General features: G+C 38.6%; 1 protein-coding gene and 1 pseudogene across 2 annotated transcripts; both read left to right on the forward strand.

Annotated features, from left to right (window-relative positions):
* The first annotated feature begins 5,426 nt into the window (after positions 1–5,426).
* On the forward strand, positions 5,427–6,435 carry LOC110318682 (olfactory receptor 4C45-like). The gene has a single exon (XM_021193887.1). The coding sequence runs from the start codon at positions 5,482–5,484 to the stop codon at positions 6,397–6,399; it is 918 nt and encodes a 305-aa protein (XP_021049546.1). The 5' UTR covers positions 5,427–5,481; the 3' UTR covers positions 6,400–6,435.
* An 8,141-nt stretch (positions 6,436–14,576) lies between these two features.
* LOC110318192 lies at positions 14,577–16,609 on the forward strand (annotated as a pseudogene). The gene has a single exon (XR_002380359.2). The product of XR_002380359.2 is annotated as a 60 kDa heat shock protein, mitochondrial pseudogene (transcript).
* Positions 16,610–16,998: the final 389 nt, after the last annotated feature.

The raw sequence follows: 16,998 nt of genomic DNA on the forward strand, positions 1-16,998 counted from the left end.
CTCTCACACACACACACACACACACACACACACACACGCACACACACAAACACACAACACCTCTTTCAGAAGTTTTTTTATGTTATATCTCAAGTATGAAATTATCTGCTTATAATAAAATAATTTAGGCCGTGTAACTGGCTTTCTGTGCAAAGTGCCTGCCATGAGAACCTGAGTTTGGATCCTCAGTTCCCATAAGAACCAAGTATGTAGGAAAGCTTTTGTAACAGTGGTGTTGGAGGAAGGATACAGGGGGATTCCAGGGCTTATGAGCTAACACTCTGTCTAAACAGAACTCTAGGATCAGTGAGAGACCCTGCCTCATAAAGTAAGGTGGGAAAAAATGGAAGTCACCCAACTGTGATATGAATATTCACAATCATCAAAATACTTAGAAAGTATATATAAGTAAAATTATTTATTTAAAAAAAGCATTTAGGATATTGGCTTGAGTAAAGAAAATATGGTTGATAAAGCCTGGAACCAACAGGCTTGCTGTGTCATCTTACCTCTGACACTGATGAGCACTGGGAATGCATACCAGCTGCTTCTCTCTGTACCTGATTCATCAGTACAAAGAAGAATCACATAGTTTTGAAATAGCAAGACATAAGTTCTTTTCACTAACATAGTGCAGTAGTTGGAAGATTGTGAAAGTTCTTCAAACTCTGGACACGCTTCAGGGACATCACCGGAGAGTAATGAGGCTGGGGCTGTCATTCCTTAGAGAATGTTCATAGCACAACCACTGTCCTGCAGTAGCCATGACTGCAGGAGGTGTTTTGGTTTTGACTTGTTTTATGTAGTGGTTTGTTGATATTGAATTCAGGTTACATATTAAATATTAGTCACATAAAATGAGTTTTGAAGAATTCCTCAATCTTGATTTTGTAGAAGAGTTTAACAAGTGCTATGAAAGTCTTTCTGTAAGATTGTGAGAACTGGAGATTATCAACCCGAGTGAGATAACCCAGTACCAAAAGGACATGCACGGTATGTATTGACAAGTGGATAGTAGCCATAAAATACAGGTACCCTGATACATTCCACCTACTCAAAGAAGGCAAACAGGGAGGAAGGTGGAAGCAAGGAACCTTGAATCTCACTTAGAAGGGGGAAAAAAATAGTCATAAGAGATGGAGGGAGGAAACTGAGAGGTAGGGGGATGGCAGAATAGGAGGTTCAGATTCAGGTGTGGGGAAGGATAAACAAGATAGCAGGATGGCCAATGAATGGAAACCTGCAACTGACAGGGGTAAGGAGTTGGGGGCCATCTCCAGGATGAGATAGAGACTCTGAATAAGGGAGGCACCAAAGAATCAGTGGGGGTGATCTTAGCTGTGACTCACTACATTGGAGATACAGAACCTGAAGGGGCCACCTCCTGTAGCCAAGCAGGAATCTCAGTGGGACAATAGAGGCACCAACCCACCCACAATACTTTCAACCCAAGTTTTATCCTGTCTACATGTAATAGAGGCATGAGGAGAGAACAGATACTGAGGGAATTACCAATTAATAACCAGCCCAACTCCAGACCTATTCCATGGGCAAGCACCAATGCCTAATACTATTAATGATACTCTGTTATTCTTGCACACAGAAGCATGCTGTCCTCTGAGAGGCTCCACTCAGCAGCTGACTCTCACAGATTCAGACACCCACAGCAAAGGTGTGTATTGAGCTTGGACTCTTAAGGAAGAATAGGAGGAAGGATTGTGGGGCCTTAAAGGAATAGAAACCCCACAGGAACCCCACAGGAATCAACTAACCTGGACCCCTGTGGTTCTCAGAGTCTGAAACACCAACCAAGGAACATACATGGGCTGGATCGAGGCCTCTTCACACATACATAGCTGATGTATAGCTTGGTCTTCATGTGGGTCCTGAACAACTGGAAAGGAGACTATCCCAAAAGCTGTTGCCTGTACATGGGCTGGGCTGCCTTGTCTGGCCTCAGTGGGAGAAGAAGTGCCTAGCCTCAAGGAGAGTTGAAGTGTCAGGACTGGAGTATACCCAGTGGTCCCCCACGCACTCAAAGGAGGAGAGAAGGGGAATAGGGGAGGGATTGTAGGGGTGGTGACCAGGAGGGGGCAGTGAGTGAGAAATAAAGTGAATAAATAAAATAAATATTAAATTTTAAAAAAGATTTTGAGAGAATCAATAAGTGAGGCCTTCTGGGTCACAGATTTTCTTTCATGATGACCTGCTTCAGTCTCAAAAGGGAATCAAATTTAAGCACATGTTCCAACATGAGTTAAAGTCATTACTCTAAGTCAAATAAGGCATGAAGAAGTTCTATATATAATTCTCAGTGGAAAAATATTATAACTTGGTTATTTTATTTATTTACATTTCAAATGTTATTCCTCTTCCTGGTTTTCACTCCAAAACCCGTCTCTCTCATAAGCCCATCTCCCTGCTTCTATGAGGGTGCTCCCCCACCCACCCACTCCTGCCTCACAGCCCTGGCATTCCCCTGTGCTAGGGTATCTAGTCTCCACAAAACCAAGGGCCTTCCCTTACATTGATGCCAGATAATGCAATTTTCTGCTACATAACCCGCTGGAGCCATGGGTTCTCTTTAGCTGGTGGTTTAGCCCCTGGGAGCTCTGGGGAATTTGGTCAGTTGATATTGTTGTTCTTCCTATGGGGTTGCAAACTCCTTCAGCTCCTTCAGTCCTTCCCCTAACTCCTCCATTGGAGTCCCTGTGCTCAGTCAGATGGTTGGCTTAGAGCATCACCATCTGTATTGATCAGGCTCTAGCAGAGCCTCTCAGGACAGCTATACCAGACTCCTGTCAGTAAGCACCTCTTGAAATCAGCAATAGTGTTTGTGTATGGCATCTGCAGATGTTATGGACCACTAGGTGGGGCAGTCTCTGGATGGCCTCTCCTTCTGTCACTGTTCCACTTTTTGTCCTTGAATTTCCTTTAGAGAGGAGAAGTTCTGGGTTAATATTTTTGAGATTGAAAACTTCTGGCCTAGCCTGTACATAAGTCCACAACCCAACAGCATTTCTAAAACTAGCCACTGCTAATGATGTTTGTAGGTACCAGTGGGAGTAAGCAAAGGGCTTGGCAAAGGTTTCCAAAGAGAGGATTACCAATCCTCTGGGCATTTGCAAAGCTAAAACATGACCCGCCTTTCAAGACTGTGCAAACCGCTTTAAATACTTCTCTAGCATGAAGAAGTAACAGGAGAATCCAAAATAAGGGTTAGTGTGTCAATGCCTGAAGCATAGCATGAATTAATATGATGAAGAGTTGTCTAAGAGAAACTACTCTTGATGTTTGTGGGTTTCTAAGGAGAAGGTTTTAAAGAAGAGCTTGACTTGAAGGATAATAGAAATACTATTTCCACACTGTTCACAGACTCTTAGGAAGAAGAAGAAAATACCTGAATGGATAAGGGGCAAATCTAAACAACTTTATTTTATTTTCTTGCACATGCTATAGTTGAATAATCTAATGTTTTCTGATTTGAATAATTTGGCTTTATTCTGTGTTATTATCTAATATTGTAGTGTAAGTGTGTGTATATGTATGTGTATGTGTGTGTGTGTGTGTTTGTGTGTTTCTATGTCTCTTCACCCATCAATCATAGAAAATTAATAAAGTAAGTAGGAATTAAATCATAGAAATATCAATGTTCCTGATTGGAATGTTTTATTTTGGAATAAATTCTGAAAATAGAACCAAAACTAAAAAATAAAAATGCCAAAATTAGAGAATTGTCTAGAAAAATAATAACTTCAGTGTTAGATTATAGAGTCGACTGAACACTATGCTGGGTGTGTCCAGAGGGGAAGAAAGAATAACGGCAATCAATCCACAGAGGAATCCACAACCAACTATAACACAGTAGGTGAACAAAAAATCTTTTCTCCTCAAATTTAATTTGATTTAGCTAATTTATTCTCACTGAGGAAGAATCCACAGTTATATGCTTGAAATAAATTTCATATTTTTTCTCTGAAAATGAATTTGGACACAAAAGTAGGAAAACACTATCAGTAATTTTACTTACTGAGGTGCTGCTGAGAATGATGGAAATCGCTTCTGAAATACTGTGGCTTGTGTCTACATCTCACTAAACACATTAATTCTACACAATTGTTTGTAATGACTTAAAGTTTGTCCCCTTCTCATGATTTCAACACTGTTGATGTGAAGTTAGGATCTGTGAGACTGATTAGCTGCATTACCCCCTTCTATAGAAACTGTAAGCAGAGTGGGGACACTCTGGGACTAAGCCAAATTGAAGACCTACTGCTTCTTCACAGTTCCTCTGCTTCTCACTCTTAATTGGGCAGAAATTTTGGGAATTTTTTTAAACTGGAGTAGGCTGGAAGAATTTTTGGTATGATTTTGGATAGATATTAGTGAAAGAGATAAAGAAAAAATACCCACAGCTCACTAGTAGCAACTCTAATTCATACTTGAAAAATCTACATCTAGTTCATTTTAAATAATATATTGTACAGTCTTTAATATTTCCTCAACTTTGCAATGAAACTATAAGTTCATCTTATTTTGAGTTAATTTTCTGTTAAAAGGAAAACTGTGATATCGTAGGTGACTCTTTCATTTGTGTCTTATCAACAAGAAAGTTGAGGTAACAACATATCTAGTTTAATTCTAGTTGTTAAATGTGATTAGAGAGGAGAAATTTACCCAATTCTAAGAATGGTTATGCTTATGATCAAAGTGCAACTGTAAGAAAAATGTATTACTGAAATATTGGGGTGTTTTATGGAGATATTTTTACCACTTACATATAAACATCCAGAAATGGAGAAAAGAAACACAGAAGAAGTGGCCGTGGAGAACCAGGGATAAAATATGGCTTTCTGGAAGCATTATGCTCCGTAAGCTATATCACATATAGTTCTTTGGCATTCGTGAAGAAGACAGTTCCATTCATAGCACATCTCTGACCCTAGGGACATATATAATCATATGATAGAGAAGAATTGTAGATCACAAAGTTTAAGTGGTTTAAGTTTAGCAACATTTGCCCTTATAGTGTGTATTGTTCATTTATTTGTTCAGTAATGAATTTTTATCAAAAATGTTAATGTATATACACAAACAGATCTTCAAAATAATTAATATTGATTATATCTGCCCTGGAAAAATACAATGAAATGTCAGGGCCTGGTTAGAAGATAATTTGTAAGTCATCTTTGTTATCCATTATAGTGATGTTTTGATTTTTTGTTGTATTTAAAGGTCTTGTCACTATTCCATGAAAATCCATTAGGAGTAATGCAGCCTATCAAATATGATATAACTGCATAGGATGTGTTACTGTCCGTAGAGGTGAGCAGAAGAGCAGCTACGTTCACCCCAGGGACCAGAAGTAATAAGATGGTAGAGAACTTCAGTGTTTCATTTTAAATATCATCACTGAGACACCCTATGGTTTCTTTTCAGATGGCCATATGCATAGAGACTGTACTAAATTGATGGAAAAAAATGAGCAATGTCACAGAATTCATCCTCCTGGGCCTGACCCAAGACCCACATCTTCAAAAACTCTTATTTATTGTGTGCTTAATAATCTATTTGATCACACTGGCAGGTAACATGCTCATCTCAGTCACCATCTTCATCAGCCCGGCCCTGGCCACTCCCATGTACTTCTTTCTGTCCTACTTGTCCATCATAGATGGTTTCTACTCTTCTTCCATAGCACCCAAAATGATCTATGACCTAATCTCTGAGAAGAGCACCATATCCTTCAATGGCTGCATGACTCAGCTTTTTGCTGAGCATTTTTTTGCTGCAGCTGAAATCATCTTGTTGATTTCCATGGCCTATGATCGCTATGTAGCCATCTGCAAGCCCTTGCACTACATGACCATCATGAACCGACATGTATGTATTTTCTTAGTAGTAGCAGCTGGAATTGTGGGGTTTGTTCATGGAATGATACAGACTACATTTATAGCCCAATTACCCTTCTGTGGCCCCAATATCATTAATCATTTTATATGTGATTTAATACCACTGCTAGAGTTGGCCTGTACAGACACTCATACTCTGGGGCCCCTGATTGCTGCCAACAGTGGGTCAATGTGTTTACTCATTTTCTCTATGCTGGTTGCTTCCTATGTGGTCATCCTTCGCTCCCTGAGGAATCACAGTACAGAAGGGCGTCGCAAAGCCCTCTCTACCTGTGCCTCTCATGTCACTGTTGTTGTCTTATTCTTTGTACCTTGTTCATACTTGTATGTGAGGCCAGTGATCTCCTTCCACATTGACAAAGTTGTGAGTGTGTTTTACACCCTAGTGACGCCTCTGTTGAACCCTTTAATCTATACCCTCAGAAATGAGGAGGTCAAAAACGTTATGAAGAAGCTCCTGGGTCTAATCAGGTCAAACACTGGTTAAATAAAGCCAGTCATTTGTTACAGGAAGGCAGAAATGCCTAGTCATGCTTCATATAGATTTTTTCTCTAAGTGATTTAAATTAATATAGAAAAATTCACTTTGCACCAGAATTAGCTTAGGGGTGATATGGATGAATGCAGTAGGAACAGTATAAATCCACTTGTAGAAAATGTATATGACAACATCAAAAAGATAAGTGTTTCTATGACATTAAAATTTTATTAATTCTTTATATTTAAAACCTTTAAATTCAGTTCCAAATTTTATCAAAATAATTTATTGTGAACTATGGTCACCCTGGTCTGCTTAGAAGTTGTGTCTCCTATCGAACCATATTTTGGGTTTTGTTACCCCTACTTCATTTGCTCCTTCTCTTTCTTGTCCTCCCTGACCTGCCATGATCTTCACTCTGTTCCCAAATTCAATGAGACAAGGACAACAAATGCTGAGGAGAATGCAGGGGAAGGGGAACCCCTATTCACCTTGATAGAAGGGTGAACTAATGCAGACACAGTGGAAATCAGCTAGGGTCTTTTAAAATATATATAAATAAACCACTATGACCCAACTATAACTCTCCTGGGCATTTCCTCAAAGGGCATTAAACTACAACAGAGATATCTGTACATCTGTGTTAGCTGCAGCTCTCTTCATACTTAGAAACAAAATTTACCAATGTGTATACATCAATTGACAAATGGATTATGAAAATGTGGTAATATACACAAAAGAATTTTATTCCACACAAAATGAAAATAAATAATTTTCATATAAATGATTGAGTCTAAAAAATATAATATTGAATGGGATAATCCAGATCCAAAGTGGGAAACACTGTATGTTCTCTTTCACATGTGGATCTAACTTTACTTTTATATTTCTATAGTTAAGTAAAAAATCCCTAAATAACCTTGAAAGCAAGAAAGGAAACAAAATGGTATGAAGAAGGAAGAGGGTTGAAGGGGAGGAGTAGAAAAACACATTTGATGTGAAATTTGGGACACAAACACTAGGGGTTGAAATATTTAAATGGGGGTCGTGGGAAGGGTGAGGGAAAGTGGGAATGGTGAGGAGCAGGGGGATAAACAAAAACTAAGGATGTATGAAAACCGTACCGAAAACTACAATCACAAAAGCTGGCGGACTAAAAGGATAGACCCTGGGTCGAAGCCATTATTAGTTGATTTTTTTCTGCTTAATTTTGTTTTTTGTTTTGTTTGTTTTTAATTACTTGTTATATTTTTGAGATAATAATACAGTTACATCATTTCTCCCTCCAAATGCTCCTGTATAAAGCTTTTGTTTCTTTCAAAATCATGGGCTCTTTTTGTCAATCATTGTTTCATCTATATTATACATATGTCAAATATATATATATATATATATATATATATATATATATATATATATATATGGTTTATGATTATAATGTATGTAATCAGAGTCAAAATGATCGTGGAGTTTTCTCTGAGAGTGTGTCTCCTAATAATGTCCAAAGCTATTCCCATCAGTCCCACAGATATGATTGCCTACACATGAACTGAGCAAGAATAACAGCAATAGCCATGCTTATGTGGCCATGGTAAATGCCCAGAGGACTCAACCCTACACAAAGAACCACAGGCAACAAAGGAGAACAGAGAGCAGAAGAAATGGTCTTCTCCTGGGAAGAGCACACCAATACCAAAAATGTTCATTGCTTAAAACATGCAGACAAGTAATACAATTTTCAAAAAGAGCTTAACAAGTAGAGTTTAACATGAAAAAGCCATAGTTTAATAAACAATAATAAATAATAAAGCCATAGTTTAATAAACAAAAATCTATCCCAATATCCCCATCAGCCCAGGGGAAAACCAATGACTCCTAATGATATTCTGCCATACTCATAAATATGTGCTTCACTCACCCATCATAATAGAAGCCTCTTCCGGCAATAGATGAAAACTAAAACAGAGACCCACAGTTGGAGAACATGTTGAGAATGAGAAATCTTGGAACACCCAATCCTAAATGGGGTGTTTGCATTAAACTTTTCCCCCTCAGCACTCAGGGAGCTATGTCAACGAGGAGGTAGAAAAATTGTAAGAGCCAGAGGGAATGGATGACTCCAAGAAATCAGGGCCTCCAGACACAGTAAGACTGATACACATATGAACTCAAAGAGACCTTGGCAGCACATATAGGCCTTGAATAGGTTCAAGTCCATACAGGGTCCCAGGAATAAGAAGGTGAAATGAACATACATTCTCAATCCTAACCAACAAGCTATCTTGTGTTGACATCAGCTTGCAAAGGAAAAATTAGTTTTCTCCAATGGAGTCTAACTATGTATATTAACCACATAAGGTTAGGGCCTATGCTCAATAGTAAATGACAAACACAAAATTAACTCACTGGTAGTTTTGTAGACTTTATGTCTCAGGCTGCTTTATTGAAGCGTTTTTGTCTTTCTAGGATTTTGCTTATATATTATGGTATTAAATTTTAAGATTTTTAATGGTTTGTTCATGGGGGTGTGTGGATGTGTCTCTCTGTGTGTGGATGTGCCTCTATGTGTGTGTGCCTCTGTGTGCATGTGTTTGTGCCCATTTTTATATGTATGTTTATGATTTTTATTTGCTCTAGTTTGTTTTGTTCGGATTTGTTTGTTTGATCATTTGCCTGTTGGATTTATAGGGAAAGAGAGAACAAGGCCTGTAGAGTTTGGGGAGGAGCTTCTGGTAGGACTTGGAAGAGGAGAAACTATGATCAGAATATATTGTATTAAATTTTTAAAAGAATAAATCCCAGTATCATGCAGGATAGGGCCCTTTGAACAAGAGTTCAAATAGTTTTAGGACCTTCAAAACTTCCCAAAATAACTCAAATTATTGTCATTCCTCTTGATGCAAAACAGAAAGTATTGGAAGAACCTTTGTTGAAGGTAGCATACAGTTTGAATGCAGGACATGGGTAAATCAAGCTGGAACTGAACTGGAAAATGACTATCTTTCCCAGTGCCAGAAGTTGCTATGGAGGACACTCCATGAGAAAAGCCATCAATGGCCTTACCTTGTTGTAGATTCTAAATGCTAATTCCAACCTCCCAAGGTAAAATATGACCACTGCTAACAGTGACAAGACAGTTTTGGATATGGCCAACTTCTTTCTAGTTACATTTGAGGGCCATTCATGTCCAGAAATGCATATTTGGTTCTGTAACCCTAGTAAAACACCCGTGGCTGCCTCAGACCTAATCAAGGCATCTTCATCTCCCCCTCTGAGACCCAAAGAACACTGTGGAAAAGGGAGCAGGAAGAAAAAGACAGAGGACTTTGGCGAGCTATGAAATGCCATCTTGTGCATATGATATGGCCATTGCAATCTTGGACACACATTAGCTGAGGCTACTGCATAAGACTTACATACATAAAAACATGGAAGTAGGAAGAGACAGGTGAGAACTCAACAGAAGTAAGAGGGTTGTTAGAGAGAGGCGAGTGGGCAGTGCATATGATCACACCGCACTGTGTCTAAGTGTGAAACTGCCAAAAATCAAGACAATAGTATGTGATTTATTTAAACAGTGGAATTTTTAGCCATAAAGAAAGAAATTATGTCATTTTTAAGAAGGAGATGCAGCAGAAAATAATCATATTAAGATAATTAAGAAAGACCACATATTTCTCTCATTTGTGAAATCTAGGTATTATGTATATAAAATCATTTGTTTGTGTATGCATGATAGGAGTATAAAACACTCTCTAGAGTAACAAAGAGGAGAGGGGGATGACAAATTAAGGATGGGGGTTATGGGTTGAGTATGTTAAATGTACACTATATGCTCATACATAAATGTCTTTATGGAATCCTGTACTATCTACAATGAACATATGTCAATTCAAAATATTGTTAAAACAAAACTTGATTTCAGAGTTCTCAATGGAATAACTATGAGATGGAATCAAGTACAAGTGATGGAGCCTGGAGTGGAGGGAGAGAAGAAAATTAATAAAAGGAAGATACAGAGAAGTAGAAAGGCATACATGAGAATAAAGCACATGTAAAACTGCCACAGTGCAATCCTTTGGTATGCATGTGTGACAGTATACAGGTTTTTGTAATATAAGAAGGCATTCTTGGGGGAAGTGAAAAAAAATCACTTAGGATCCTCTCCTCTCTTGGTCCTCTGGAGGAAGGAGGAGGCTGGACACAACAGAACCAGGACCAGATTTCCCTCTGTGTTAAGCTTGTGGTTTCTGTGGGGAACTCAGAAATACATCTGATAGAGATTGGAATATCTTCTGCTGCCAGAAATTCCTGTGCTTTCAGACTTTACAACAGGTCAGCTTCAAATATATAGAACATTAAAAAAAACAGGTGCCATGCTATGATTTCCCATGAGTGCCCATCATGTAAACATACAGAAGGAGCAATATGCTTTTCAGAATTGTCATCATGTGCTGTCAACAACAGGTGCTGGGGCTGACCCTGAATCTGCTGCCTGCATGGATCCTGTTCCTCTAACTGGGCCATCTTGTCTGGACTCAGTGGGAAGGAATGTGCCTAGTCCTGCAGTGACTTAACATATGTGTAGGGGAGTGATACCTAGAGAGTTGCTCCCCTTCTCAAAGGAGAAGGGGAAGGAAGAATCAGGGAGGATCTGCATGAGGGTAATTATGGAAGGAGAGGGGGGGCTGATATTGGGATGTAGAGTGAATAAACAAATAAATTTAATAAAAATTTTAAAAAGAATTAGAAATCAAACTCACTTCTTTTAAATATCTAATTTTAGTTTCCAAGCAAAACCAAATGAGAAATACAGCTAACTAAATTAAGGAAGCATTCAGTCAACACTAATGGGACTCAATAGTTTATATTAAACACATATATAACAATAACTGTGGATGATGTCATGAATTTAAAGCAAGAACACATATGGGGTTGTAAGAGAAGGGCATGAAAATGATGGAGGTTCAGTATTTTTAATGTATGAAATTCTCAAAAAAATGTAAAATAAAAATTTCTTTAAAGAGTGAAATGATGTTAAAGGTGATGATCATTATTAAAATCGTGTGAAGGAGATACCATATACAAAAAAGCCAATTCATGCTAATTATGGAGACACTAACACATGATATTATTTTTGTGACATAAAATTTAACTACCTTTTCACTAAAATTGGCTTTAAAGATGTTGAGCTAAAGTTGGGATTAGGTAGAACACAAGTCAAAGTTTCTCTAACATAAAACCTTTCTGCTTTATGAACCTCCACACTTATTCTCCTGAATGTAAGCAAAACAAGCCAATTTCTTACACTTATGTTCCTGTCATTTTTTTAATTGAAGAGAACCTTATTAGAGTTTAAAAGAAAAACCCAGGGTAGCAAGCTATAAATGTTGGTAGCTGCTCAAAGAGGGAAGAAGAGAAGGAGAGAAAATGATGCCATTTGGATTAAACCAGAAGGGAGGCCAGCCACATGGTAGAGAGAGGAGCATTAGAGACAGTGAGGAAACCCAGAATACCAGAAAGCACACTTACTCTGCCCAGCAGTCCAAAGGAGACAGAAGTAAAGAATTAAACATAAAGTAATAAGTAACGCTTTCTGAAGATTTACAGTAGCACACCACCCTATCAAATGACACAGAGGAGCATAGTGACAGCGTTCAGCACAAAAGAAAGAGGAGAAAGAGGAAGAAGAGGAAGACAGAAAGAGAGGAGGAGGAGGAGGAGGAGGAGGAGGGCCAACAGGAAGAGCAGGAGCAGAAAAAGGTGAAAAAAATAAAAGAAATCCTTCAGTTGGTAGAAAAGATTCAAGAGGTGAATAGAACAACTATTTGAAGTAGTTTTCCATGAGTATAGAATACTGTTCTGGCATAAAATATATTTCAAGTATATCTGTTGTCATGTTATTGCCCAGTATGATTTCCACAAAAATTAAATAAGCATTCTTATGAGTAATGTGTCTACTTGATTTTATTTTTCTGTCTTAGTGATCATTTGTGAATATGAATCTGCATTGCAGTGAAGCTGTAAAAAGTAAAAGTCGGCTCAGCTTTTATTTGTCCCTTCAATAAAGGAAATAGAGTTGTGAATGTGATCACATCCTTCTAATTCCTTTTGAAAATATAGCAACTGCCTTCACATGCACAAAACATATCACATATACCCAGAAATACTCTTTACTGATAGTAAATTTATATATTTTGGGGCTTTTATTCCTTTGTTAATTAGTTTGCTCATTTCATATTTAGTGTGGCTTTGTGCTTGGTTTTGCTTTGGCTAGAGTCTGAGTGCGTACTCCATTCTCAAGATCTTCCTGCCTACACTCCCGAGTGCTGGGATTATAGTCATGTGCCACCATGAATAGCAATCCATAAACCTTTAAGTACAGTTTGTCTCTCCATTGTTTTCCTGACCAGTCTCTACTGGTGGACACAGATCTGATTTCACTTTGTTCATTACTAGAAAATTATACATCATAACGGCTATATGATATTGAAGATTTCTCCTACTTAATTATTTCTCTGTTTTATCACCAAAAATATGTTTTTTAAAGATTTATTTATTTATTTATTTATTTATTCTATGTGAGTACACTGTAGCTATCTTCAGATCTTGTTATGGATGGTTATGAGCCACCATGTGGTTGCTGGGATTTGAACTCCGGACCTTCGGAAGAGCAGTCGGGTGCTCTTACCCACTGAGCCATCTCAGCAGTCCGAAAAATATGTTTTATTACCAAAAAATTATGGTGAATAAACTTGTATGTGTTTCTGTGGCACACTCATGAGAAAGTTTTCTAAAAAATCTTTAACAAAACTAAACGTGGGGCTGGAGAGATGGCTCAGTAGGTAAGAGCACCCCGACTGCTCTTCCGAAGGTCCAGAGTTCAAATCCCAGCAACCACATGGTGGCTCACAACCATCTGTAACAAGATCTGATGCCCTCTTCTGGAGTGTCTGAAGTGTACTTAAATATAACAAATAAATAAATTTTAAAAAAAAAGAAAACTAAATGTTTATTTTATATTTTTGCTAAATAGACAGCATCAAACTACTTCTTGTAGTTGCTGTGTCACCAGCAGTGTGAGAGGCAGGCCAGTTCTCATCTTTGATAACACTCACACTGGCAAATGTTTTAGCCTTGAACTGAAGATAACGCATCTTATGGCAATATGTGTTTACCATATTTGCATCTATGAACTATTAAGGCCATCATCTATTCGTTATCTGTATCTATTGGTTGATTAACTTTGCTTGTGTCTTTGTAGATGTGTTCTTTGTTATTTCACTGTTTTTAGCTACAGGGTAGTCTGCAAATATCTTCTCTGAGACAGTAACCTACCTGTGACATCTTATCATTCAAAAGCACTTAATGACCTTGTCATTTTCTCTTAACTTGATTAGCATACACAATATGAGCTTCCACCGTGGCATTTTAAAGAGTTTGTTCCTGTGATTCTCCCCTCTCAGTCTCCTCCCTTCATACCCTTCTACTCCTCAGAGGACTTTCTGCGTTCAGGTCATCGTTGTCATATTGCTCTCCCCAACGTTCTTCAACATCTCTTTTGTCCTCTTGTGATCTCCTGTCCAATTTCTTAGACTGTAACTGCACTTGTCTATTTATACACACACATATGTATGCCAAAGACTTATATACGAGATACAGAAACTTGGTCTTTTTGAATCTGAGTTATCTTATTTAAAATGAAACATTTTAGAAAAAGCAATTGATCTGTGAATCCATCCGCTTCTGAAATTGCCTCTCACAGGAGACCATTTTATTACTGGGTCAATCTCAAAAACTAATCAAATTCTGGGATGTACTTCAACACAAATTAACCTAAAAATCAACATACTAGATGAAATAGAACATACTCAAAGGGGGTTATACATGAAGCTTGAGGACAAACCACTTGTATCCTCCCAACAAGGCCGTGAGTTCAATCCCCAACACCCCTACCCCACATATTTCAATATACTTTATACCTAAGGTGGACTGAAATTAGCAGAGTAGGTTCCAGGAACTTACAAAAATGAAGGATGAGTAAGTTACTGCTTAAGAAATAAGAAAAACGGGGGCCGGGGAGGGAGGGGACTTGGGCTCATTGCGGTGCGCGCCCAGAGCTGCCTCCCTCACTTGCTGCAGAAGGCCTGCCTCGCCTCGTGCTCCCCTGCCGCTGCCCCGCAGAAATGCTTCCACTACCCACAGTCCTTCGCCAGATGAGACCAGTGTCCCGGGCACTGGCTCCTCATCTCACTTGGGCCTATGCCAAAGATGTAAAATTTGGTGCGGATGCTCGAGCCTTAATGCTTCAAGGTGTAGACCTTTTAGCCGATGCTGTCTGTAGCTGTTACAATGGGGCCAAGGGGAAGAACTGTAATCATTGAACAGAGTTGGGGAAGTCCCAAAGTAACAAAAGATGGGGTCACTGTTGCAAAATCAATTGATTTAAAGGATAAATACAAAAATATTGGAGCTAAACTTGTTCAGGGTGTTGCCAATAACACAAACGAAGAGGCTGGGGATGGTACCACCACTGCCACTGTTCTGGCACGATNTATTGCCAAGGAGGGCTTTGAGAAGATCAGCAAAGGGGCTAACCCAGTGGAAATCTGGAGAGGTGTGATATTGGCTGTCGATGCTGTCATTGCTGAACTTAAGAAACAATCTAAACCTGTGACAACACCTGAAGAAATTGCTCAGGTTGCTACAGTTTATGCAACTGGAGACAAAGACATTGAGAACATCATTTCTGATGCAATGAAAAAGGTTGGAAGAAAGGGTGTCATCACAGTGAAGGATGGAAAAACCCTGAATGATGAGCTAGAAATTATTGAAGGCATGAAGTTTGATAGAGGATATATTTCCCCATATTTTATTAACACATCAAAAGGTCAAAAGTGTGAATTCCAAGATGCCTATGTCTTGTGTGAAAAGAAAATTTCCAGTGTTCAGTCCATTGTACCTGCTCTTGAAATTGCTAATGCTCATCGGAAGCCCTTTGGTCATAATCGCCGAAGACGTTGACGGAGAAGCTCTAAGCACGCTGGTTTTGAACAGGCTAAAAATTGGTCTTCAGGTTGTAGCAGTCAAAGCTCCAGGATTTGGGGATAATAGGAAGAACCAGCTTAAATATATGGCTATTGCTACTGGTGGTGCGGTGTTTGGAGAAGAGGGGTTGAATCTAAATCTTGAAGATGTTCAAGCTCATGACTTAGGAAAAGTTGGGGAGGTCATTGTCACCAAAGATGATGCCATGCTTTTGAAAGGAAAAGGTGATAAAAGCTCACATTGAAAAACGTATTCAAGAAATCACTGANCAGCTAGACATCACAACTAGTGAATATGAAAAGGAAAAGCTGAACGAGCGACTTGCTAAACTTTCAGATGGAGTAGCTGTGTTGAAGGTTGGAGGAATAAGTGATGATGAAGTGAATGAGAAGAAAGACAGAGTTACAGGTGCTCTCAATGCTACAAGAGCAGCTGTTGAAGAAGGCATTGTTCTAGGAGGGGGCTGTGCTCTGCTTCAGTGCATACCAGCCATGGATTCATTAAAGCCTGCTAATGAAGACCAGAAAACAGGTATAGAAATTATTAAAAGAGCACTTAAAATTCCTGCAATGACGATTGCTAAGAATGCAGGTGTTGAAGGATCTTTGATAGTTGAGAAAATTCTGCAGAGTTCCTCAGAAGTTGGTTATGACGCCATGCTTGGAGATTTTGTGAACATGGTGGAAAAGGGAATCATTGATCCAACAAAGGTTGTAAGAACTGCCTTAATGGATGCTGCTNGGGTGGCCTCCTTGCTAACTACAGCTGAGGCTGTAGTGACAGAAATTCCTAAAGAGAAGGACCCTGGAATGGGTGCAATGGGTGGAATGGNAGGGGGTATGGGAGGTGGCATGTTCTAACTCCTAGAATAGTGCTTTGCCCTTATCAATGAACTGTGANAGGAAGCTCAAGGCAGGTTCCTCACCAATAACTTCAGAGAAGTCACCTGAAGAAAATGACTGAAGAGAAGGCTGGCTGATCACAGTAACCATCAGTTACTGGTTTCCTTTGACAATATATAATGGTTTACTGCTGTCATTGTCCANGCCTACAGATAATTTATTTTGTATTTTTGAATAAAGACATTTGTACATTCCTGATGCTGGGTGCAAGAGCCATATACCAGTGTCCTGCTTTCAACTTAAATCACTGAGGCATCTCTACTGTTCTGTTAGCATCGGGACTGTAGTGCTGTGTCACCACATGAGAAGTTCAGAAGCAGCCTTTCTGAGGAGGGTGGGAATGGTTGTGTACAAAGTAGAGATGTATCCAATTATGTGGCAACCTTTGTGTAATAAACTTTTGTTTAAAGTTAAAAAAAAGAAATAAGAAAAACAAGAAAGTTTCCTAAAAATTGATGACTAAGGTGGAGAATTCTGGAATAAAATTATTTAAAATTTCATTCTATGGATTTATGTATATGCATATATAAAATATATACAAAATCATACATCAATGGCTTTAAAAGATAAAAAGTAACAGGGCCCATGAATCAGGTTGGTGGTAAACAAAGGCACAAAACCAGGCAAACAATCCAGAAAAAAAAAAAAAAAAAAAAAA

This window comes from Mus pahari, chromosome 3 (genome assembly GCF_900095145.1).
Source record: "Mus pahari chromosome 3, PAHARI_EIJ_v1.1, whole genome shotgun sequence".
Lineage (NCBI taxonomy): Eukaryota > Metazoa > Chordata > Mammalia > Rodentia > Muridae > Mus > Mus pahari.

Bases quoted from the DNA above. Each gene is read 5' to 3' on its own strand.
- LOC110318682 (XM_021193887.1), top strand. From the start codon at position 5,482: ATGAGCAATGTCACAGAATTCATCCTCCTGGGCCTGACCCAAGACCCA.